This window comes from Syngnathus floridae, chromosome 1 (genome assembly GCF_059516105.1).
Source record: "Syngnathus floridae isolate MCC-2025c chromosome 1, RoL_Sflo_1.0, whole genome shotgun sequence".
Taxonomy (NCBI): Eukaryota; Metazoa; Chordata; class Actinopteri; order Syngnathiformes; family Syngnathidae; genus Syngnathus; species Syngnathus floridae.
In genome coordinates, this window is record NC_142413.1 from 3,294,022 (window position 1) to 3,319,308 (window position 25,287).

At 43.9% G+C, this 25,287-nt stretch overlaps 3 protein-coding genes across 4 annotated transcripts; all 3 read right to left on the reverse strand.

The window, feature by feature from the left end:
* Positions 1-235: 235 nt before the first annotated feature.
* Positions 236-877, reverse strand: LOC148403390 (protein S100-A6-like). The gene is made up of 2 exons (XM_088394969.1): positions 661-877; positions 236-445 (listed from the first exon to the last, which is right to left on the reverse strand). Exons 1-2 carry the CDS (start codon positions 811-813, stop codon positions 311-313), a joined length of 288 nt encoding a protein of 95 aa, XP_088251095.1. The 5' UTR covers positions 814-877; the 3' UTR covers positions 236-310.
* Positions 878-1,043: 166 nt separating this feature from the next.
* Positions 1,044-3,879, reverse strand: LOC148403391 (uncharacterized). 2 transcript variants are annotated; one of them, XM_088394936.1, is made up of 6 exons: positions 3,758-3,879; positions 3,056-3,171; positions 2,605-2,958; positions 2,418-2,534; positions 2,009-2,097; positions 1,044-1,938 (listed from the first exon to the last, which is right to left on the reverse strand). In XM_088394936.1, exons 2-6 carry the CDS (start codon positions 3,147-3,149, stop codon positions 1,873-1,875), a joined length of 720 nt encoding a protein of 239 aa, XP_088251062.1. In that variant the 5' UTR covers positions 3,150-3,171; positions 3,758-3,879; the 3' UTR covers positions 1,044-1,872. The 2 variants fall into 2 exon arrangements, with proteins under 2 accessions (XP_088251062.1, XP_088251053.1); XM_088394927.1 differs by lacking the exon at positions 3,758-3,879 and having other exon boundaries at positions 3,056-3,438.
* Positions 3,880-4,014: 135 nt separating this feature from the next.
* Positions 4,015-23,933, reverse strand: plcb3 (phospholipase C, beta 3 (phosphatidylinositol-specific)). The gene is given in 35 exon segments (XM_088394895.1): positions 4,015-4,842; positions 4,844-5,112; positions 5,178-5,264; positions 5,336-5,393; positions 5,462-5,551; positions 5,618-5,694; positions 5,765-5,924; positions 5,992-6,101; positions 6,551-6,660; positions 6,754-6,795; positions 6,916-7,039; positions 7,115-7,209; positions 7,279-7,383; positions 7,452-7,551; positions 7,625-7,789; positions 7,864-8,018; positions 8,088-8,212; positions 8,386-8,470; positions 8,550-8,646; positions 8,711-8,787; positions 8,860-8,943; positions 9,018-9,165; positions 9,286-9,370; positions 9,685-9,767; positions 9,858-10,015; positions 10,085-10,237; positions 10,602-10,768; positions 10,853-10,953; positions 11,379-11,463; positions 11,537-11,590; positions 11,653-11,732; positions 11,833-11,970; positions 12,612-12,680; positions 18,701-18,787; positions 23,384-23,933. Coding segments are annotated over 35 exon segments (3,753 nt in total). The 5' UTR covers positions 23,483-23,933; the 3' UTR covers positions 4,015-4,811.
* Positions 23,934-25,287: the final 1,354 nt, after the last annotated feature.

The following is a 25,287-nucleotide window of genomic DNA, read 5'->3' on the forward strand; positions in this document are numbered from 1 at the left end:
TCTTTTTTTTTTTTAAAGTGTTATTTGTGGGGCCTTGCCACATTAATTTCCTGTTTTGTTGAGACCGCTTAACTTTTTTGAGTGGTTGATGGCGTAAGGGTCCGCTCGCCTGTCTTGTGTTCGATTCCGGTGTGCGTGTGAAACAAAAAAAAATAAAACCTTTTTGTGGCTCATATGTTTACTTAAAGCGAAATAGCCCCTTTCTTGTGCGTTTGTAAAGAAATGACCCATCAGATTTTATTCCGGCACTGAAATTATTTTTATTCAGCAATCTCCACCAGGCCTTGTTGGAGGACCCATCCTGAAGCTCTCACTTCTTGGGACAGTGAGTTTTGAAGATGCAAGCGAGGCAGGACAAGACGACCATGAACTCCTTGAAGTTCATCTCTCCGTCTCCATCAAAATCCATTAGAAGAGTTTGCCCCTCAGGATCGCCCTGTGCTGCCTGTCCGCACAATAAAATACGAGAAAATAATCCACACGAGAAAATAATGCACCGAGAAACTTCTGATATATGAGTCTGAAAGTTTTAACAGTGACGTAAATCTCAATTAGCCTGTCTATGGTGTTTCACAGTATATATTAGCATGAAGCTAATGATTCATACAAACATTTTGATTATTTTAACCAATCCATTTTGTTCAGTCATGTTGCCATTACCTGGAAAAGATGGGGCAGCTGTGTCTTCACCAGTTTCTTGACCTCATTCTTGTTCAGGGTGTCCTTGTTCCCCTCTGCTGCGGCGTGTTCGCTAAAGACTTTGCAGAGAGTGAAAATGGTCTGCTCCAGCGGAGTTGGGTTGATCTCGCACATTTTGGAAAGGAACCTCAGCGTGTGTCGGTGCTGGGCTGGTGGAAGCTCAATTTATACGGACCTTAGTGGGACAAAAGTTGCGATGGGCAGGGATCGGTTAGGCTACACATCAGGTTATTCTGGTTGAAGTTTGTTATTAGAAGGACCATAAACTGGAAATATGACATTGATGATGATCGAAAAGAATAAAACAGACGCCCACTGTACACACATATAGAACAAAGACCTCGTTTATGGTGTTTACTTAACTGCTCGGGTTAAGGAGCGGCCTTTTTATTTCAGGGTGCTCGTACGACATGATGTACAAAAGTAGAAAAGGAAAATTACAGAGTGGCTGAGAAAAAGTAAACGTGGGAAAACTTGCCAAAGTGACTAAACATTTTGGAAGTGAGTCCACCCCCCGCACCAATACAAGCTCAACTAAGCGTGTTTGTTACAAAGAGAAACTAGATGAAATGTCACAGGTGGTGTTTCCACTTCCTGTCACTGACCCGCCAGTCACGGCCACAAACACACACTCGCACATTTTCCACTTGCCGCCATGGCCCGGAAATTGCATGACTCACTCATCAATTCACAACTTCGACTTCTTTGAATAAAACAATATAACATTGAGAAACTCACAAGAAGTTTAGCAGGTGATGTTTCAGGATCACCCAAAAGTTTTTCGTAACCTTTTTGTGAGTATAGTACTTAGATCGGGGGGGTATATGCAACCTGTGCTCAAATATGTGTTTCAACTGTGTGCGAAAAAAAACAGATTAAGAATTTCAGAATTTAGATAGATAGGATAAAGCTTGATAGCAAGATACAGCTTGATAGTAAGCCAGCTAGATAGCTTGATAGCTAGCTAGCTAACTAAAATGAATGGGATGGATGGATGGATGGATGGATGGATGGATGGATGGATGGATGGATGGATGGATGGATGGATGGATGGATGGATGGATGGATGGATGGATGGATGGATGGATGGATGGATGGATCCTAACAGTGCTTTGAGTCTTTAAGGTTGCCGCGCCTAATGAGTCGTAGTGACCAAGCCTTCTGATCCTTTCCTCACCCACTTTGCTTCAGCTCCACACGCTCAAAGTAATCAACGGATTCATACACGACCACTTGACGCTGAAACAGAGATGGAAGACACATGTGACACGGCTCGTGACCTTTCACCCCTCTGTCTGAGTGAACTCACCCATTCGGTCGAGCCTGTGGAGGAGCCGCCGCTGCTGCGTTTGTCCATGTCAGAGTCCAAGTTGGGACTCTCGTAAATCACCCGGCTGACTACATATTCACACAAACCTGATTAGCGGCACTGATAATACGTCCAAAACAATTTCTAAAGGGTTTTTAATTAAAAAAAAAAATTGCACTCTGTAAAATTGTACTTCCAACAGCATTAAACAGCTTGAACATTTTTTTTCCAAAATATTTTATACTGCGTCTGCCAAATTGTGAAGCGACTTGAGTCAAACACGTCGAAACAAAACAAAAAAATTTGGGTCACTCGTAGCACACTCTAAAAAAATAATGAAGACTAACTCGGCAGCCATTTTGCGGAAACTATTCAGATTTGGTGCAGCACAAAAAAAAATTTCACCGACCTTGTCTTTGTTTGAGTTTGCAGTAACAAGCGAGCGCGACCAGGAGCAGGAATCCCACCGAAGCCAAGGAACCCCCGAGCAGAACCCAGTTAGGACTTGTGGATTCACCTGCATCATCTGACATGCAGAAAGTCATTTTCTGAACAATTAAAAAAAGCAAATACAACCTTAAGCTTTGATTGCCTACCTCCCTCTGCGGTTCCATTTGAACTTTGGCGCGTTACTGTAACCACGGTACCGTTCCCATTTCCAGACATTAGACTGGGTATGTCTGCAGAGACTTTGCAAATGTATATGCCAGAGTGTTTTGTTGTGACGTTGGGCAAGTCAAACCACACGCACATCATGGCATCTTTTTGCAGAGCTGCAAGGCAAGATTGTTTCTGGCATATTTTTAATTTCTTATATTGGATTTTGTTTTTCAGCAACTCGACTGTGACTCTGGAGAAGTTGCCTGTCCAACAGCAGCTGATATTGACCGGCTGGCCCTCAAGGACGGTCATGTTAGCACTCTGGCTCACATACAAAGTGGACACATCACCTGCAGGCAGCCAAGAACAAGGTCAGAATTTAAGTAAGCCAATGATGCTCACCCATCGTCGAGAAGGTTCTACACGTTCTTTATAACGTCTACTTACTGCGTGATGAGAGAGCGCAGTGGGAGGCGAGAAACAGACAGCTCAGCAGACCCCTCATGTTTCCACACTGCAAACAAGACTCCTGTCTCGACATCCTCTCGAAAACCCTCCCACCGCTTACACACATGTTAAGATGACAAGTTGGCCTTGTATAAGATTGTGTCATCACTTGGGGAAGGGGAGGAGGGGCGTTAAACAGTATATACACAAAATTAGTAGCCAAATGTAAGACGTGAACTTCAAATATATACATTGCAATGTTGTCAACTGAAATTTTCAAATAGCCAAGGCTGCAATTTGTCCCAAAAATCTATCTATCTATCTATCTATCTATCTATCTATCTATCTATCTATCTATCTATCTATCTATCTATCTATCTATCTATCTATCTATCTATCTATCTATCTATCTATCTTTTTAAATACTTATCTACAGTAAATCTGAAAGTTAAACTTATTTAACTTAAAAAAAACCTCACATATTACTTCGTAATCACATTATTGAGAGGACAGTAAAAAAAAAAAAAAAGTTTTTTTAGCCCTTGCCTGTAATACAAATTGTTTCACGTGACTATAGTGATCCCTCGCTACTTCGCGTTTCGTTTGTCGCGGCTTCACTACATTGCAGATTTTTTTTTCCAAATCAAAAAAACATTTGAAAGTCAAAATAAAACTTCTAAATTGAGGAAACATGTGTCTAACCTTTAGGACAATGTAGTATTGCTCCAAATGTTCGTTTACATTCCTTTAGAAGTCCGTTTTCGCGTGTTAGCACGATCGCGAATTAGCATCTTTCCGCTAACTCGTTAGCCTGCCCAGTACTTCTTGTTGGTGACCGATCGCGGATGGTTTTTGGAACCAATTATCCACGATATACGAGGGATAAGTGTATTTCAGTCACTTGGTATTTAAACTGAAGGTCAGAGAGCTGACAAAAAACACCCACGGACACTAAAGACTTTGTTAAAATGCCATTTAAATAAAACGTAAGAGTTGACAAAGGACGTGTTTGTGAGGGGAAACATTCAAACAGACAGGCAGCCAGTGCTCTAAAGAGTGTCAGGAGAGAGCACACCAAAAAAATAAAATGTCAACCCTCCTGACGTCTCGCTCAAGCACCTGTAGTCAGTAGTAAAATCCACATAAAACATAAAAATATGCACAGGGAACATTTACGAGTGCCATTGATCAACCCCCTCATTCCAAACATTTTAGAGGAAACACCAAACGGGAAGGACGGGCAATTTACAGATAAAATAAACACAGATAAATTAAAGTACCGTTATATTTGTGCAACACAATTTGGTAATAAAGAATGGTAGTGTGTCTTTTGGAAAGTGGACTTCTTCAGAGATGACTGCACAGTGCAAAGTGGGGAAAAACGGTCAATAGCACCCCCTGCTGGCCGGATACTATCATTACAGCTACAAATAACTCCGCGGATCCTACAGCGAGCTTCCGTGGAGGCTTTCTACCAAACAGTACCACAACAAGGCATGAAAAGTGAACAAAAACAAAATGGCGAATCTTAATCACTACTTACCATGAAAATCAAGCAATAGTCTAGCAAGTTGTAAAATCTTTTTGCTATTCATGATTTTGATATGTCATCTGACAAACAGTAAAAAATAATAACGCTCTAGGAGAAGAAAGTAAAAAAAAAAAAAAAGGAATATAATTAGTACATTATCTTATTACCATCCCACATTAGAATCATTACAGCCCCCATTGGAATCCATTTGTACAAAGAAGAAGTTCAACTGAAGGATGTCTCCACCTTAGACATGGGAGGGCGTCGACGATGGGGATGCGGCCAAAGAGGGCATGATATAGTCAAAGCTCTTGCTGTCCTTGCTGCGATCAGGCGTGGACGGGATGCTGGGCGTGGAACAGTTGGAGGGCGGGCCCGAGGCCGGGCTGCTGTTGTTGGACACGGGCGAGAACAGGGCGTTGCTGTGCAGACCTTTGTTTTGGAGCTCCAGCTGCAGGTGCTGGTAGATTTCCTCGTGGAGGTGGAGGAACTCGTCCTTCAGGGTTAGGCTCAGCTCAGCCTGAATCTGCAGCCCCAAAAAAACAAAAGAGGCTCAACCACCGACTGATTTTTGACTTGTTGGTAGCTCACCGTCGGCAGCTCCTCGTCGATGTGCTGCAGGATCTCTCGTTGCTTCAGCTTCAACTTCTCCAGCCTTCTGTTCTGAGCCTCCTCCAGCTGCGGTGAAAGGAAAACACGGCCGAGAATGGATGTGTGTGTCTTTGTGTACACGTAAAATGTTTGTTTACCTTGCGTATTAAGTTGACCGAGTCTTGAATGTGTTTCCTGTTGATGTCATTCAGTTCTCTGGCAGAAGAAGAAAAAGCATTTGAGGAAAACTGAGCCCATCGTTTCAAAGTCGAAAACGCAATTACATCTCGGCCTTGTCTTTGTCGTGGCTCTTTGCTTCGCTGATGCTGTTCTGCCGCTTCCTGTCCAGGATTTTTTGAAGGTCTTTCTTCTCCCTGCGGGCAGAACAATCAAAATGATGGTGGCCCAAAAAAAAAGAAAAGGGATTCCGCCGCACTCACCTCTCGCAAATCTCCCGGAGCTTCTTGAGCTGAGCTGCTTGGCATTCGTGCGCCGTTTCCTTCAACTTCTGGAAGGACTGAAAACGATACAAGCATGTAAGCAATGCGCAGCGGAGAAGAACTTTTACAGGATGGTTGGTCCTGCACCTCCAGCAGGTACGCTTGCTGCGTCTCCTGCTCCACCAAGTGCAGCTGCTGCCGAAGCTTCAGTAGTTCCTGCATCTGCCATTCCCTGAGCTGCACCGTGTTTTTCTCGTGCTCCTGATCCAGGGCCGAGAGTTCTCGCTGCACCGGCTCTTGGGGCTCGCTGGACGAGAAAGAAAAGACAGGGGGCGTCATGGCCTGCCCTTGTAAGCCGTGTTGACGATCCTTACTTCTTTTTGACGCTGCGTTTCAGGTGTTTCTCCATCTGACTGCGCCTCCTTTGCAGATCACACTCCAGTTGGCTAGTCCGAGACTTTTGCTCCTTACTAAGATTCCACACCTAACACACACAGTCATTTTTTTTTTTTTTTTAACGTCTCATCTATCGTGTACTACTTTCAGGTCATCTTTCAACAATTATGCCAATTTGATTTTTTTAAATACGATATAAATATGATATGACAAAAAAACATTTGTAAATACAAGTTTAATATAATATATAAATACAATAATATAAAATAAATAATATAATGATATAAAATAAAAATAAAATATTTTTAACAAAATATTTTTGATTTAAAAAGTATATACTTTAAATTTAAGATTCATTAAGGTTTTTTTAATACAATATAAATATAATATGACAAAAAAACATTTGTAAATACAATTCTCATATAATATATGAATATATAAATAATAAAATAAATATGATATAAAATAGAAATATTTTTCAGAAAATATGTTTTTAATTAAAAAAAAAAACTTTAAATTTAAGATTCATGTCTGTACCTTCTTCAGGTGTTTCTTTCTCATCTCTTTGAGGTCTTTGCTTTGCTTCTTCATGAGCTTCACGTAGTGTTTGTGCTCCTTCAGCTCCTCTATCGACTGCGGATCAGCGTCTGAGAGATGCGACAAAAAGTGAATCACGGGCACTTATGGAAAGGGAGGGTGCAACTGACGAGAGAAGCGGTGGCGGGAATGGCATCGGTTACCTGCCAGAACAGCAGCGATGAGGTCTTCCTTTAGGCTTTGCACTACGCAAACAAGCACAAAGAAATGAGGGAGGCAAACGTGTGCAAAATGGAGGATGGGGAAGCACATCGTGCAAAAACAAAAAAAAAAAGCGAGGTGTAGAGTAGGTCAAACTTTGTTACCAGGCGTTATGATGTCGGGACTTTCGTCGGGTCGGTGAGGAGCCGGGAAGGGCGACGAGACGCACCCTGGCAGGACCTCGCTTTCCCTCTTGGCCTCGCCATCTTTGGGCTGGTTAGAGCAACGCTAAACGGGGGCCAACCGACTCGTGAGCGGAAGTTACTGGAACTCAAAGAATGCGCCGGGCGAAGGTCCTCGCACCTCATAGTTCTCCTCGAGGAGCACGGCCAGTTGGGTCTCCCTTTTGTCCAGCTGGCTGACGTGTTTGATGGGATTAGTCAGGGCCTCAGCGTACTCTGGAGAAATGAAAACCCGAATGAATAAAAAAAGTCAATTGCGATTTGACGTGCAATTTTTCCGCTCACCCTGGTGTTCGTTGGGAATGTAGTCCTGAGCTTCGGTGTAGACCAACAGAGAGGCCAGCAGGAGGGGCTGGTTCAACTCGTTCTTGAGGTTGATGTAGTGGTAACCTAAAATGGGGGACGCATGAGTTCTCAGTCCCCGGACCACCGTCCCCGCCCCTCCCCCACACACTGACCTGGTCTAATGGCCGACACGGGTAGAATACGATGTCCGATGAATTTGCCGTTCTCCTCAAATACGGCGAACCTCAGCGAGGCCAGCGTTGGGAGGACCACCTGGGGAGTGAAATTTTAGTTTGGGGAGTCGAGCACAAGACGGACTGACGGACGGAAGGAAAGAACGGTTCACCTTATGAAAGACAAACGCGTCATCCTCCCAAATAGGATCCAGCGAGTTTCCGTTGGAGGTTTTCGTGCGTTTCTTTTTGGTATCTGTCGGAAGTCCGTATATGTCCACTTCCACGTACACGCCGACCTTTTTGTCGCTCAGGCTCAGGAACTGGCCTGAGATCACCTGACGGGGGAACAAAAGTTGCCTTTAAGTACACCGGGAAACTTGGCTAATGTCTCCACGCCGTTTGCCCTGACCTTCACTTTGACCGTGTTGGCAACGATTCCATCCACGATGTTCTCCGTGAAAGGGTCAAAGTGCTTGTCCGTCCTCCTCATGAACTCGGGCTTCAGCAGGTAGCCGCTGTGGCCGTTGTACTCAAACACGCCCATGTTGAGCTGCATGGGAAGATCTACGAGAGAGAGAGAGATTTAGAAGACGAGGGCTTGAGTTGCTTCCAGTCCTCGAGTCGGGAGCTCACCGAGGGTCTGGAAGTTCAGCGCCACCATCTGGCAGCCCACGTTCCAGAAGACCTGTGGCATGTAGTTGGAGCTGTCTACCCGTGTTCCCTTTGGATAAATCCGGCTCAGCTGGTTCTTGTTGTACCTGGAGTCGTGCTGTTAAAGGGGAACTACACCTGAGAATGGGTCATGTCACCAAATGAAAGGTTCTAAGGACCCTTCGCTGATCTATACCGATCCGCACCCGCGTAGGAGGACCAGGTTTCCCCGACCCATGAGACTCCACGGTCTGAACTGGATTCAATCCTCAAAGGATACTCAACAAAGTCAATGGGCAAGCTCTTCAGGGTGTCCATGCCTTTGGTCTCCACAAATGATGACATTTCAAAGAACTTCCTCCTCTCTGGCATCAAAAGAAAGTATTGCGAGTATGAGCTCACAAAATTTCACCAGACGTCGTCGGAAGCCACGTGGTCGCTTACTGGTGGCCAGTTCAAAGCTCTTAAATTTGACTGGTTCGATGTAGTTGACGAGCGTGGACATCTCCTCTGTGGCGTTGACCTCACTGCTAGCCGTACCCTAGAACGGACAAATCCGTCAATCGACCTTCAAATCCAAAGTTCCAAAGTCTCGAGGCTCATACCTCATCCGAGTTAGTTTTTTTCAGCTCGGTCAAGGGTTCATCTTCTTCCTCGTCCTCCTCGCTCTCTCCCTCGCCTCCTGAGAATGTGAAAATAAATATAGCCTGACATGGCATCGATGATTCAAAACATTGCGGCTCTTGGACCTAACCGATGGACTTGCGAGGATCAGAGTCTCCGATCAGTCTCTCGGCAAGCTTCTCTTCCTCGTGGGACAGGATCTGGCTTCCCTCGCCTTCCGGCAGACACAAATTTCCCAATAAAGCCTCAGCATGTTTAGGTAGATTATTTCCTTGTCCCGCTCCATACCGTTGTGCGGAGAAGACGGCTCTTCCAGCTCGCGTCGTAGAATACTGCCACCCCTGGAGGACCGGTGGTGCTGGTGCTTTTTCTTGTTCTTGATGAGAATCTTGCCCATCATCTCTTGCGGCGAGGGCAGCAGCTGGCCTGGTACCAGCTGTCATCAAAAGCGAGAAAGAAAAGTCAAGCTTCCGACCCACGGCTTTATTGGTAAAGATCAGAAAGGGGAGGCTTCCTGAGGTTTGCCATGAAGAATGGAGGAGATCATCAGTCTTACTGGATATTTTTCCAGTGGGTCAATGAGCAAGGCGTCGCCAAATATGGTCCGACAATACTCCGCCATCTTGGCTTGCTGCTTGGCCCTGACAAACAAAAAAACAAAAATGATTTTTATACCGGCTAAGCCATCTTTAAAATGATATTATTGTATTATATACGGTGAACTTCCTCTGTCTACATGTGTTGCTCCACTATTTGTGTTAAAACATTTGAAGACTGCAACACCAATGCTATTTGTTAGCCCCTCTATGGTGGTTTGCATTGTTTGTTAGCATGAAGCTAATGTTGCTTTGAATACACCAGATGGAATCATCTTAGTTTTACTTTGACAAAAAATTTCATCAGGCCTACGCTTTTTCTATACTGCCGATATTTCCTTTACTATGTCGGCGCTTACGAATCAACGTGATTTTCAAAGGACAGGATGAGGGGGTACGGCGAGGTCTTGAAAGCGCTCTCTGCGATGGCTTCAATGACCTCCTGCAACCAGAAAGACGCACGGCACATGTCCAAACAATGCCGGAATGTAACCCCGCGGTTCTTCGGTGTACGAAAGGTCACGTGACACACCTTGAAAGGTATTTCAGTGGTCATGGTGAAGCCGTGGGTGATGTACGGTTCCTCGTCGGGCGGTCGACCCTTCCAGCAGTCCAATTCGATGCAGCGACAGCCGGTGAGCAGCACCTGCCTGTACATCTCCACCGAGGACAAACCGGTCAGCTGACCCACTGGAGACGGACGAGAAAAAACAATGGGTGAAACTCGGACGCAAAATGGTCGCCGTCAACTGGCGCTACCTGTGAGGTACGTGTTATGCGAGGAGTTGATGAAGTAGTGCGACAGTGGTTGATGCATGTCGTCGATGACGTCCAGCCTCTCCGGCGGAACGATGCTGTTCTCCTCCCCTCCGAGATAACTGGTGAAGGCCTGCAAACTGATCTGGATCCGGTCTGAAGGTGAGACACAACAGGTGTTTTAGCTTGGGGGGGGGGGGAATTTGTTCAAATCGTTTCCATTTTGGATTCTCTTGGTCAATTCTTATTATTAACGCTAAAGTCAATGTAAACTCCCATTGGCATGCTAACAGGAAATTAGCATCGCTAATCCTTCAAATGACGAATAGAAACACGTACATACAATACGTAAAGGAACATATTTCTTCCCAATCTGTTAAAGACAAAATTTATTAATAGAGTTTGACTGCAAATTGTTTTGTCCTTCATTGTAATAAATCTCAACGCCGGCCAACGCAGGAACAACCGCTGTTAGTTTTGATTGATTATTATTTTTTTTAATTGCTCATATTTTACTGACCTCGCTCCAGCTGGCTGATGTTGGTTTCATATTTCTCCATGATCTGTCGGACCTGCTCTATTTTCAGAGGCGGGTAGAGAACCTCGTTGAGGCGCGAGTCGCGCTGCCGGCGGTTGATGAACTCCGTCAGCTGGTCCAGATAAATGAAAGGCTTCCCTTTGGAGCCACTGAAGGAGCAAAGATAAGCAGGTGAAACCCCAAAAAACAAAACAACAACTCCCAAGTAAGCATTCTAAATAAGTATGGCTTGCCTTTCCATAAAAATGCTTTGAATCTCAGACCGTGGGCACAGAGTGTTGAGAAACTTCTGAAAGGCCTCCCATGTGAACTCATCTGGCTTTAATCCATCTGACTGTTGAGATAGAAATAAATAAATAATAAAAAAAGAGAATCCGAGAAACACTGATAAAAGGCCCCGGAATAAAAAGCCAAAGGACATGACCAAATGGAGAAATGCTGACAGTGGCGATTTTACAAGTAGGCTTGCTTGCGCTTCGAGTCTTGTGACTTCATACTGATCTTTGGAGAAGATAAGGCTGTCCCGTCGAGACAAAAGAAACACAGTTTGAGCGAGAAAGCACAAGCCGTAGCGTAGCTTCAAATGCCTGTGAGAATATTTGGGGACACAAGCAATTCAAAGAAACTTTCTTTTTGACTTAAAAAGGAAAAACTGTTGTTACTTTCCATGAAACGACAATTTTTTTAAGCATAAGAACAAAGCAGAGTGTTTACTCGGAAACGCCCACTGAAGATCTACGACGTGATCGAGTCACTCACTTTTGCGTCACTCTTGTTGTTGAAAAGCCCGCACTGCTCCAGCGCCGTATCCACTCGCCTTTTGTCCAAAAACATTTTGTGGAAACTGCAAGATAGAGAAACCGTGTTGAGCCTACGTTTCGTTTCAAAAATGGCCGCCAATTAAGTGTGTGGCTCACTTCTTAATTGGGATCTTGCCTTCCTGATTCACCTGCAGCTTTAATTTGGTGTACCTGACAAACAAAAACGTGTTAATCCAAGTCCTGCTCGGTAAACATCACACGTGCGCTCTTACGCTTTGAAGAGGAACGTGTTCCGTGACGAGTTCTGGGAAAGTATGTTTGTGGCCAAAGTGAACAGTTCGTCCGTCCAAATCTGTGGAACAAATGCCAACACATTGTTGAGAAAGGAAGGATGGAATGAGAGATGGAAGGGTGGAGAGGAAGAGGAGCGACCGCTGGGTTGCCGTGGCTACCTTGGCCTTGTCTTCCTGCATAGCCTGGAAGTTGAAGAAGGAGATGTTGACCAGGTCGTTGCCGTGGACGACGGTGACCAGCTTCCCTTCCACGTTGTCGCCTTTGCCGAAGCCCAGCAATTCTCGTACCTTAGGGTCCTGAAGAAAACGTGACCTTCACGATGTTGTGACCAAATTGCGATTTTTCTAAAAAGGGCCGAGCGAGAACCGAGACCAGGTATGGCTATCGGCGCAGATTTATTTCACGGTATCGGTACTCGCGATTTTAGCCGATACCAATATCAGACATTAGAATAATAATAAATAGTTGTCAATTTCATGATTTTTTAAAAAATTTATTTTAAGAAAAATGATTTACTGGGATATAAATGTCTTTTTGGAAAATGATCTGTTATTTTTTGGGTTAATTTTAGTATCAAACTCAAGAACCTAGTAGTCGTAGTGGTATCGGTCCGAAAAAGTGATATCGAACATTCCTACTTTTAACACCTAATTTAAACTAAATTTCCACCAAATCTCTTCTTCACATAAACAACAGTTGGTGACTAAATTGGATGTGAGAACCACACAAGGTCTCCAGCACCGGTTGTGTCATTTCCTGGTCCATCTGCGCCGAGGCTCATTAGAGCCTCGTCACCTTTCTCAACATCAGCGAGCAAAGCGCACATGGCGCAATCCTACACATTTGGGTGACAGTCACACTTGAGTGGCACAAATTTGTCAGCAGGAGGTGACAGCATCACACACAGACACACACACACACACATGCAAAAGCCGACCTTTGGTTGCTTAGCGTATTTTCCTGTTCTGGTGTCCCTGATGCTGCTGATGTCCAGGATCTCCACCTCCTAAAAAAAAAAAAAAGATGTATTCTCGTGAATTTTTTGAGCAAGAAATCAGTGCAAGTTGCTCTTTCAAGGAAACCGCGGCAAGACTGTTTATAGAAGAGCAAAATGTGGAGGGGAGCGAAGATTAAACAAAGCTTAAAGCAACAACAGGTGACAGCTGTTCATAATCTAGTGTGGTCCAGAAGAAGAGACAAAGCAGCAGCGATGGATCAAAGTTCAAATCATGGAGGAGAGAATCGTAAATATGAAGCGCCGCTATGGCTAGCGTTTCCGCTTCTAGGTTCGCTAACTCTTACTTTTATCAGATCTTTCAAGAATTAAAAAAAAAAATCAGTTTATGTCACACTTCCTGTTTTTTCGATTTGTGTCTGCCGCTGTGTGTTTGTGAAAGGCCTCATTGCTCGATTTCTCTCGTGTTGCAGTTGTAGTTCCTGTCCAGAAAGAAACTTTGATTTTTGGATTCCTCTTTTTTTTTTTTTGGAGATCGTTTCAACAGGGATCACAAATTGAGTTGGACTCCCGTTGGCCTGTGGAGAATTATTTGAGTCCCGGGGGGAATAAAGCGCTTCTGGGTCTGTAGGACGCGCACACAGGCAATCATTGAAAAACTTGCTCCTCTCCCACAGGCTGCGGTTTCATTCTGCCATCGCCATGGCGACTCCTTGGAGACGGGGCAAGAAGTGAGACGACAACTATGTGTGTGCGTTTTGACAGTTAACATTTGGTGGCTTGCCCTTCAAAATACGCACACGCTGCTAATCGCCGACATGCAGGCTCAAACTTGTGAAACATCCTGACTGGTTGAGCAAGATGGTGTGTGTGTGTGTGTGCGGTGGGGGCTGAGTAACTCTGAAAACGTACCATGTGTCAGCGTGTGATTAAAAAAAAAAAAAAGCATGATTTTTGTGCACATTGCTGTTCGTCCAAAGCGCTGGCGGGGGGCGCGCTTGCCGAGCGGGTCGGCCATTTCTGCGAGTGCATTCCTGACATATTCAGGCCTTGTGCTCAGCTGGCCTGCCCGTCTCGCTGTGTAACATTGCGCTGGCCGTCGGAGCTGTACAACTCCGTTTATCCGTGCCAAGCTCCCACGCAGCCAACGCCGTTTATTGCTTTGGACTCTGATCGTGGCGCCCAATGAGCGAGACAAATAGAAGTCCTTCCACGGCAAACTGGCCTGGCCATGTCCTTCGTATCTTTACTAGGTGAGAATTAAAACAAAAGTCTAAGAAGTTGCCCAGAGTCGATCAATCAGGCGCCAGTAGAGGTCAGGCTATATTTAGTCACTGCACTTTGTTGAGCCTGTCGTACACTTTTTTTTTTTTTTTTTTTGTTACACTGTCCTACATTCATCATCTGCGCACTGGAAAATTAAAGGCCAAGAAAACAATCAAAGAGCGCCACTCCTTTCCTGCGCCGCGCCCGCACGGGCCTTTTTTGTTGAAGATCTAAATATGCCTGAGGGTGACCGACGGCGACGGGTTCAAATGTCGCGCGGTGGCGGCGCGTCGGAAATCGACCCCCTCCCCTGCCTTTTGCCCCATAGCGACCCGCGACCTTTAACAAGCAGTTTAATTGTTCCCCTCTTGCTAATAAGTAACAATCAGCAATAAAGAAAGAGGCAGGATTAAGTTCACGTCGCCAAGAACGTTCAGTGAAAAAACAAATGGAGGGAAAATAAAATCACAATGCGAGTTTTAGTTAACATCAGCAAAAGCAAGAGACAGCACTATAAAAAGTCACATCTACACACACACTGGCTTACATATAAACAAAGCTGTCCTATTCAAAAGCAATAAAATGCGGGCGGGAACGGAGCAAGGCGAGCAGAGACGAGCTCACACGCTTGAAAAACAACTGGCGGCGCTCGTGAACCTTATCGCAGCTGAGGATACGAGCGAGATGACTCAAACGAAACTTTTTTATTCAAGAAATATGTATTACGAGCTGAATCAACTTTGTTTATGAAAGTCATTCAAATGAACTATTGTTTTTCTTTGTCAATTTCAAACCTTTGGGTTCATTTGAAACAGTAACAGTCATTGAGGTCATGTAGTCCTTTTACGACGTGTCACCCAGAGGAGGTGGAAGATAAACGACAAGATTTGTTTTTTCAAAATAAAAGCACTTGGAAGTAGTAGTCAGTTCTTTGACCATGACGGACTTCTTGGGCAACAACTTCAAACATGAAAGTCTGTCTTAAGTTCACAACTTGGCAGAAAGGGAAGAAAAGTGAGACCAAACTATGCGGTAAAAGCTAAAAAAATAAAAACCTGCTCTAAAAACGAACTAAACCAAAACTAAATATAAAAAAAAAAAAACTGACAAACTTGCTCTAAAAACGAATGAACTGAATATGAAAAGTAATGGTTAAACCGAAACAGAAACTCAACGAAAAATCCCAAATTACGAACACGTTAAATTTGCAAGACACGTTGGCGGAGCCACCACGCCTTTCAGACAAAACATTGCGAGAGCAAAACGAGTTTGTACTTGTAGTGTTTGTCAGATTGCCCAGCTCTCTTTCAAAGACCGCATAAGACGCTTAAATTAAGAACTCGTTAGCTGTTAATAGCATTGGCGGGCACCAAGAATGTCCACGAGGGCTCGCCTCGAGCTCAGCGTCGTAGCAAATTACGGAAACATTAAGACCAGAATACAGTAATCCCTCGTTTATCGCGGATGATCGGTTCCAAAAACCACCCGCGATAAGTGAAATCCGCAATGTACGGTCACCAACAAGAAGTACTGGGCAGGCTAAGCGGAAAGATGCTAATTCGCGATCGTGCTAACACGCGAAAACGGACTTCTAAAGGATTGTAAACCAACATTTGGAGCAATACTACATTGTCCTAAAAGTTAGACACATATTTCCTTAATTTAGAAGTTTTATTTTGACTTTTAAATGTTTAATTTGAAAAAAAAAATCCGCGATGTAGTGAAGCCGCGATAAACGAAACGCAAAGTAGCGAGGGGATCACTATACAGAGCGAATTATAAATCTCTGAAATTATTTTTGAGTGACATCGGAATCTTGATTGATAAACTCGATTATTCAATTCAAAACTAAAATTGGATAACTGCACTTTACTGAGGACAAACGCAGCAAGCAGCTACACACTGCACAAGCGCCCATGGCTAATGATTTCTGTTTTTCTTTGGAATCAACTGCCCGCAACTCCACGTGCAGCCGCAGATAAAAGCAAATGTGACCATGCGGAAGAGGGGAGGAAGTTGTCACGTTATCAAATGACACACTCAACTTCCCTAATAACCCCTTGCCGTGTGTGTGTGTGTGTCTGTGTGTCCAAACCTTTTGTATGTTAAAGTCGAGCTACTTGTACTTGCCAACAATTGTTCCTGAAAGCATCCATCTGAACACAGCTATTCAAAGAACTACGGTAATCCCTCGTTTATCGCGGATAATCGGTTCCAAAAACCACCTGCGATAAGAGAAATCCGCGAAGTACGGTCACCAACAAGAAGTATCGGGCAGGCTAACGAGTTAGCGGAAAGATGCTCATTCGAGATCGTGCTAACACGCGAAAACGGACTTCTAAAGTAATGTAAACAAATATTTGGAGCAATACTACATTGTCCGAAAGGTTAGACACATGTTTCCTTAATTTAGAAGTTTTATTTTGACTTTAAAATGTTTTTTTTAATTTGGAAAAAAAAATCTGCGATAAACGATACGCGAAGTAGCGAGGCATCGCTATAATTGGACGGCCATTTCAGAATTGACGTTGCAGTTGTACTTTAGTTAAAAACGAAGAGATGTTTGAACATCACCATCTCAATGTGAGGAGAATGTAATTAAAAAAAAAAAAATCTTGGCTAATGGCAATACCATGACAAGAATTTTGGACAATTTGTTATTTTATGTTAATTAGTGACTTTTATTTTGCACTAGAACGTTTTGTGAAATCATTTTAGCGTACAAACGTCAGTTTGTTTGCCATTTGAGTGTGAAGAATCAATTTGGCTCCATTACAGGCTAAATGGTGTGTGGTGAGGCAATTACGTCCCTGGGGTGGCCCCTAAGGTGCTACTGACATGTCCATTATACTTTGTGGGTGGAAGAACAATCGGAAGAAAATTGCAACACGAGAGCGGCTAAAAAAATTCACCCCCACCCATCCTAAAGTCTGTCTTTGCTACTTCCTGCTCACTTTCCCACGCCCGCGGGAAAAAAAAAAAAAGAGCAAAATTAGACGTGTTGTTTCAAGGAACTGTGGAGAGAGAAAACGATGTAAAACTGGAGCTCAGCTGAGGCGGTTTTGGAAAAGGATTCAAGGACTGTCCATTTGAAAGTGGAACGATTTGATTGGGTGCGACTCGGAGGGATTACGATTGGGTTGCTCGGTTATGATGCAATGACTTGATCGTTTTACAAACTTTGAATAAACTTGTCAGTCCTGTAAATTTGCAGTTTAAGATCGCTCCAATAAAAGACAATACGATATGTATCGCAATATAGTTTATGGTGGAATGATTCGATTCGATTCGAAGTCATGGCAACTTTTAAAACAAAAAATTGATTTTCTGGTGGCTTTTTTTTTTTTTTTAATTAAATGCACCAACATAGTAAGACACATTGCATCTTAACCAAGAGCATAAATTAAAAAAAAGGTTTAGCATGTGACAAAACTGCTACGGCCGGCCTGTACAATACGTGATGTGAATCCAGCTGTCGTTCCTTTTAAATATTATGAATTGGAAGCCCCCTCAAAGCTAACAGATCAGGTAGGACATAAATCACCAGCGAGTTTCTCCAACTGTGGCTCACGTTAAAGAGGTTTAGACAGTGAATGTTTAAAAAGGAAGAAGGAAGGCAAGGCAGAGAAAAGATGAGGAAGTGAAGGAAGTCGGATGGACAAGAGAACGTTCAAATCACGGCAGGATAAATATTACAGAATCCCTTCGAGTCCAACCACCAAAACATTTTCGTGGAAACCTTTGGAATAGATTTTTAACGCATCACAGTGTGAATAAACTCGATTAACTTCTTTGACTTCCTTGCACACGGCTCGGCTTCTCGTAAAGATTTCACAGATTAAAAAAAAAAACTATTGCCTCTCAGTAACTAACTTTTCACTTTCTAAATGAAAGCTCAATGGGAGTTCATTGAAACTCATCCGTGATTACAAAGTAAACCCGCCGACGTCCTTAAACTTATGCAAAAACGTAACGGAAGCAAATCACAACAGCCACATTGACGAGGCCGCAATATTTTAAGTGCCGCTATTCCGAGAAATGGGATCCCATCCGGAATATCCCAGTCATCCGTGTAAAAATGTTCTCATTAATAAGAAAAAGTCAAATATCTGTATAGCTGCGTCCTCTTTTCTCGCTTCCACGCTGTGCCCGAAAGTTCTCCTCGGGGGGCCACCAAGATAAATGAAAGAGCTGAACGTTTCTGAAATAAGTGCAGTATTTCAAAAGGGCGTGTGGCTGGCGGGCCGTGCGGTTTGTGATGACAACAAGCAGGAAGTGGTGGCAAAATAGTTTTTTTGGCCTTGCATTTCCAGGGAACTTGTCCCAACTTTGCCTCTCCTGACACTAAACTCTCGCTAACACCCTCGTTTGTATCTTTAAATAAATCTTTGCCGAATAGTGTCACGGTGACACCTCGGGCGACGAACGGCCTATTATCTCAAAAGGCGTAATGTTAAAGACACAAACGCGTTATTATCGTGAATGAAGTGCAGCTGTCATATTTCTTAACGATGAGGAACGATTGGATTTTAGAAGAAAAGTCCAAAGGATTCGTGACGGCACCACAAACTAATCCGCTTTTTTCCCCCCAGCCCACATCCTGCTATCACATTGCAGTTAGCTATCGGCTAATTACGTCCGCTAAATGCCCAATCTAATATGGCTGCCGTAATGGCTTGGAAACAGTTGGTGGGCAGGAAGGACCAAAGCAAGATGATGGACTAAAACGAACGACCAGCGCACCGAGGAGGAAACAAGGACAAAGTCGTTGAACATCAGGGTCACATCCGTGCTAGCTTGCTCACCATGTTGGCGCCTCCCGTCCAGTAGAGGAAGAATCCATCTGGGTCGACTTTCAGGGTCACCAGGGTGGGGGGACTGCTGCTGGGTTCCTGGGAAGGGGACAGAGAGTCACTGGAGTGACAAACATAGTGATGAGCTCATAATGATGGCACAGGAAGTCATCAATATGACCATTACGTGACCATTACGTGACCATTACACACCCCAGCTAGCCAGGCTTTAATTACAGCCAGCAATCTCACCGGAGGGACATTCGGCGACTCTGACGTTGTTCACTGCAGTAGCAGACGAGCTGACATCACTGCCAAAGATCTGCCCGGCAACCCGGTAGAAAATAATTCCACTGCTACAAACACAACCTGATTAGCCAATATTACATCACAACTCAACCAGCTAAGAGTCACAAAGCTAAATTTGAAAAAAAAAAAAAAGGTACTTTGTGTGCTAATTTTAGCGCAAAACAGTTTCCTGTTAGCATATGTTAGCATGAAACGATCAGAGATTGAAATCAGAGATTTGCCTAGTTCTCTAAAAAGCAATCTGAGAAGTTCACTAAATGACAAAAATACAAAACTGCAATCTGAAAAGCTGTTGGAGTACCAGACACAGTTCTGCTCTTGAGGCGCAGCAAATTTGTTTTTGAATTTTGTTTAGTTTCACTTTTTATCGAAAGCGTCCCAGTGATTCATATAAAAAAAAACAATTAAAAAGAAACCTGTCAAACTACTTCCTGTATTCTCATTCTTATCCGAGTCCAATCATTCGAAGGCGTGTTTTCGTCATACCAGAACTCGAACTACTTCCTTCTTCCGTGTAGCAAATGTAGTCCAACTAACCTAAAATCGAGATTGACAGTCGGACCCGTTTCCAACATTACAACGTGGGACCGATTTCATTTGACAAATCTCCAAACTTCCAACCTAAATTCACGCAGTGACTCCACTCAAGGCCGCGACCTTGTGTCAGTCTAGTTGCCAGATTCACTCGCTCTCATCCCTCGCACGTGAGCCGACGTCAAAAGAACTCTCCGACACAGTCAAACGTGGCCCCGGAGGAATGATCAGCTCATGTGACCGACCGACTCGCTTGTTGCTTTCAAGCAAAGGCACCAACGAGGCGCCAGCAATTCAGTTACAAAAAAAGCCGCTCGACAATAACAACAAAAAAGTTGTCCCGACTGGCCGTGTTTACCTGACATAAGTGGGCGACGGTTCTATACTTGGACCAAGTCGCTCATTAGCACACTGTGAAAATCACAAGGGACGTATCACCGTGCATACTTCAGTGTCAATCATTTGTTGTATTTTCCTCGACCTAATTGATTGCTTCGGCCGTGACCTTCTGACACGCTCGCTCATTATCTGACCGTAATGATGAACGGCCATCGGCTAATGATCACCACTTAGCCTCTCCTCCAGAGACGCTTGATACTATTTTTGTTCGGTCACAAACGAGTATTGATTCTTGAATATTATAATACAGAAAACTGTTACTGGTATTAATCAGATTTTTTTTTGTTTATTCCTTAGACTTTTTATTTCTGGTTAAAAAGTTCTTCAAGATGATTAGATCACAACAAATATAAAACTTTTTGGATTTAGAAAAAAAATTACAATTGCAATATGTGTTGTGGGAATCCAGTAAAAAAAAAAAAAGAAAAACGGTTTTCGGTTAAAAAAAAAACGTAAACAATTAAATTATTCTTTTTAGTTAAAAAAGAATCCAGAGTATAAATCAAAGAGAAACTACGGTATCAATCTCGTCTTGGTATCGATCCGGACTAGATATTGAATCGTTCCACCCGATACTGACTTGATATCAATATTTGGATCGTTCCGCCCACCATTACCTGCTGCTAGCATTAAATTCCTATTAAATCACCGGAGAAGAATCGGCGGGTGAGTGCCACAATCACTTCTTTTAATAAGTGTGGCAGATTTTAATAATCGTCAACCGCTGAAATTACTCGAAGCATCGCCGTAATATTTAGGTTTTTATGGACTGTAACAAGTATTTTAAAATATTGAAACCGCGAGCATTTGAAATTGACATAAGCGGAGATGTTCACATGAACCTTGAAGAACGATTTCTGAAGTTTGTTATGTAGTGACCGTAACTTGTCGCCGGCTGCTTTATTTTTTCGTCACCCGCGAGTTTAGCAGGAAAAGTTGAGACATCCCGGCGTCATCACACACTTAGCATGTGGCTGTGGTTGACCTTTCACCCCTCCGTCCATCCTTCAAGCCATCCGTCCGTGACTGGTTTCTCACCCCTCCGTCATAGTGTTTGTCAGCGTGGTGTCAGAACACGGCGAGCTGTCGAACGAGCGTGAATCAGTCCCGCTTTCCGAGCGGACGTCTTTTGCGGCTAAGCGAGATGGGTAAAAAGAAGAAATAAGATGGAAGTGCAGCAAAAGGTTCAAACGTGGACGGCCAGAGGCAATTAAAAACGGAGGCGCTCGAGTTCCAATAAGCTCACAAATTCAGCGAGTGGTAAAAGGCGACACTTTGAATCTTCAGGCTACCATTTGAAAAGATTCAATTGGACTTTTGGGAAGAATTTCAAATGAATTCGAAATGGGGTTCATCTTAATTGAAAATGCTTCAGCTCCTGCTTACAATTTTCCGACAAGCTGCAGCAGGAAGTTGTTGGATGTGAAGCGCGCACACCTACCAAACATGCACGCAAAAAAAAAAACCCTCAATCGCTCATTTGGAATGCATGCCGACGCCTCCCAACCCCTGCACAATTGTGTGTGTGTCATTTGATTTCCAAAGCACTAAAATGCCCAAAGCCATTAAGGAAACAAACAGCAACCTCTTTGCGCGACATTTCCAAGAAGAAGCAAAGCGGAAGCGATAAGAAAATATGAGCGAAGGAATGAAACGTTGGCAAATAGAAAGAAAGCAAAAAAAAATGCCAAGGGGCAATAGTGTGACGAGATACTGGAGAGCAGGAAGGCCTGAGGGCATAAATTGGATTTTCATGTAAACAAACGAGACGAGAGCTGATCCGTGGTATCGAGCAGATACCTTGACTCGTAGAAGGTGCCGATACCAGCCAACGATACTAAAATCAAAAAGTGTTCAGGAGTAATTAGCAACTGTGTATGATATTTTTTCACATTCCGTTGAATGAAATTTGAAATGTCAAGTATTACAGTACTTTTATTTCTAAAAAATACACACCATTTGTCCTATACTGTTCCTTAAATTATGCGGATTTTTGCTATTTCTATTCAGTTGTAAAAAGAGATGAGGTTTCCCGACAAACAAGTGTTAAAAGATTTATTTTTACGATGAACTAACAAAAAACAAAAGATTTACTTCCATGCCAACGGGAATATTTTTGTTTGCTCCGGGGCTCTTGTCATTGAGGTCCTAAAATATTTGAGTTATTTTGGAGAATTGCCCAACACAAGTTCCAAAGGGCCCGAGAGTCTTCATGGTAATGTTTTTGCGGGAAATTTCTTTCAACGCCGATGTCGCAGTTCTCCAAACCAGATCGTGCTCGGCCAAGGTAAATTTTTTTAAAAGGTATGAAGGGCGTTTCTGACTTTAAGCGCACTTAATCGCCAGCAATTCCTGGGAATTCCCATCCGAAATCAAAAGGACACGGCGGCGCTCAGTTTCCGTGACAAGACGCTTCTTTAGCATCCAAATGGACTCATCCACACGGACACACAACACGCTAAGCTACACGTGCTCGGCCTGTGCGCTGCAAGTCAACTCTGTCAAACAAATCACATGACATCCTGACATAATGAAGGTTTGTGTAGCTGCTTTCTGCTTGCGGCTACAAGTGTCGCACAAAGGTCTCGAACCTTCTTGTTAATCACAAACAACATCCCGGCGAACTTTGCCCGTCACCCGAGCAAGAGCTTCACTTTTTTTTTTTTTGCTCCATGTGTATCCAAAAAAACATCAGCGGCCTCCGTTCCCCGCTCACCTGCTTGCTAGTACGACCAATGACAAACAATCACGACTAAAATCAACAATTTTTTGTTCGTGCATTCCCGTATGACCAGGCGGCCTAGTTTGAGTCCATCAGTCAGCTGCCCGGTTAATCATTAACCGCCTCGTACACCTCTTTTAGTGCTCCACGGAGAAACCTGGCAGCAGAATGACCTCGATGGCCACAAGCCGAGGTTGCCAAACAACAAAGAGCTGTGTCACAAATTCGACGTGGATAATAACGCTCACTTTTTTCCTATATTGCTACAAAAAGAGGAACACCTCGTACTATGACGTAACCCAGTCCTACGTCATTGCATATGCCAAGCGTGGAGATAAAAATGTGTTATGAGAAGATAATGTGGCTATGCAGGTGTAGCCCTCCATATTGGGGGGGGGATAAAAGTAGCTGATGAGGAAGGGTGGGGGTGGATACGAGCCCGAGGAGAACCGGCTTGACAAGAACGGAGCTCAACACACATTCAAGAACTGCTACGTGCCTGGTGACAATTGCAGAGGAACTTTCTGGCAGTGATTTTCATTATGACATACGAGTTGCTTCCTGTGTTGAAGATTTTACGCACACCTGCACTTGACATACATGATCGGTGGGCTTGTCACGCCATAAATTCGCCCCGACATGTCTTAATTACACAAATGAATGCTCGCTCAACTTTTATGTCCAAAAACAAAGTCGTAAGATCTGGGTTGCCTCCCCCCCATTCTTCTCACCTCGTCCCATTTGATGAATTTACCGCCCTTCTTGAGATCCTCGTGGACGGACACGGGTTTGAGCTGCAGCGCGTGGACTCCCGGCTTGGCCCCGGCCATGGCGAGGGACTCTGCCCGGGTGCCAACGCCTTAACCCCGGCGAAGTCGAGCGGGGGCTCCTCGCGAGGGAAGAACCGCGGATCTCGACGTTGGTTTCCTCCGCCTTGAGTCAGGGACTTCTCTCTTCCGGGGCACGCTTCGGAGCAGTTGGGCTCTCGACTCAAGTCACAGGCACTCCGAGAGACTTGAGAGGAATAACATGACGAGTGGGAGTCGAACGGTGACGGACGACACAATCCGCTCCGGGGCGCGTCCACGCCACGCGGCAGCGCGCGCGCACGCGGGTATCAAACTTGATTGCTGGGGGGGGGCTTGACCCGCTTTTTGTTTATTCGCGCAGGATCCTTTAATCGCGCACTTGAGCCCACGGAGAGATCCTTTCCTTCCGTCCTCCCATCTACTCGAACCCTTCACTCCCTCCCCAACTTTCTCAGCTTCCTCACTCTCTCTCCTGCCTCCTCCTCCTCTCCTCCTCCTGTTCTTCTCCTCCCAGCATGTTTTCTGTGGGGCTGGACAAAAAAAAAAAAAAAAAAATGGAAGGCAGAAGAGAGACAGAGGAAGAACGTCTGACTCAAGTGGAGAGAGTTGGTGGAGTTTGAAGTAAAAAAGGAGGAGTCTTTGGTATCCTCCATGTGGCTCCTCAAGTGTCACTCGCATGTGCTTTCCTTTTGATACGAGCAAGGAGGCAAATGGAGGTTGTTTCATTTTTTTTTTTTTTTTTTACACGGTGTCATTAAAGTCCTTAATGAGGCTTTCTGAGGAGTCCGCGGAACAAAATGTACATTCCGAGCCCGGATAGCCCACAGTGGTAGACAAGACAGCATACATCTGTTGAGCAGCAGCTTGCCATAAACAATCAACTATCTGTAATGTTATGTACAAGTATATAACATTATATAAAAAAGTTTGAGAGATCAACTTTGACATGAGGGGCTCATTCTCTAGCCGTGTAAAGCAATAGATGCCATTAAATGCAGAGATTTGCTTCTGTTGGGGGGAAAAGTGACAAAACACAGATTACTTGCTTTAAAAATAACTGTAAATAACCAGTTTACCGTACACAATGACACTCGGTTTTGCCACGTAGTTGGAAGTGAATTTTTAACAGTGACAAGTTTGTTCGTGTGAAGAAGAAAAAAAAGACAACGTAGTATAATTATTTGGATTTTTTCAAAATTATTTTTCTTTGACTTCTGGCTCAGTTTTTACGAGAAATAAGAATTCTGGGTGTAAACAAATAAAAAGTCTTTCTATACTTGGCTTAAATACATTTTTTAAAGAATCAAAATATAAAATACAGGCAATATTTTTCACTTGGCTATCAATGTTGTAATGCAAATCTCGAAAATTATAATGTACATTTTTTAATTATAAAAAAAAAAAGATTAAATTTAGGGATTGGTGAAATTCCACACGGCGAAAAGACTGAAGTGGGTGAAATTTGGGTGAAAGTATGTCTTGAGAGGCAGAATGTGGACCGGGTGGGGTGTTTTGGCCGCTTTAGAGCGCCTTGTCAGCAGTGAATGAGAACATCACATGGCCTTTAAATGCTGTAGGTGTTGCTGTTAGGCAAACATGTAACTTGCATGTGGGCCAAGCAGGTAGTTCTTCCTCCACTCCTCTTGGGGTACAAGCAACACTTTATGCAATGTCTAAATCCTGCACTACAATATGGACCTCACATAAAACACTCACAGAGCAGATTTTTTTTTTTTTTTGGCCGCCATCACTCCTTCTCTGACTCCCCAACTACATCCGGCAGGAATGTCTGCTATGCCGGAGCCCGCTGACTTACTTTTTCTTTC

Excerpts from the sequence above, each read along its gene's own strand:
- LOC148403390 (XM_088394969.1), bottom strand. The coding sequence starts at position 813 with ATGTGCGAGATCAACCCAACTCCGCTGGAGCAGACCATTTTCACTCTC. Across the intron at positions 446-660 it reads AGCTGCCCCATCTTTTCCAG|GCAGCACAGGGCGATCCTGA; the intron begins GTAATGGCAACA and ends TTGTGCGGACAG.
- LOC148403391 (XM_088394927.1), bottom strand. The coding sequence starts at position 3,308 with ATGTATATATTTGAAGTTCACGTCTTACATTTGGCTACTAATTTTGTG. Across the intron at positions 2,535-2,604 it reads AAATGGAACCGCAGAGGGAG|ATGATGCAGGTGAATCCACA; the intron begins GTAGGCAATCAA and ends TCTGCATGTCAG. Across the intron at positions 2,098-2,417 it reads CAAACTCAAACAAAGACAAG|TCAGCCGGGTGATTTACGAG; the intron begins GTCGGTGAAATT and ends GTGAATATGTAG.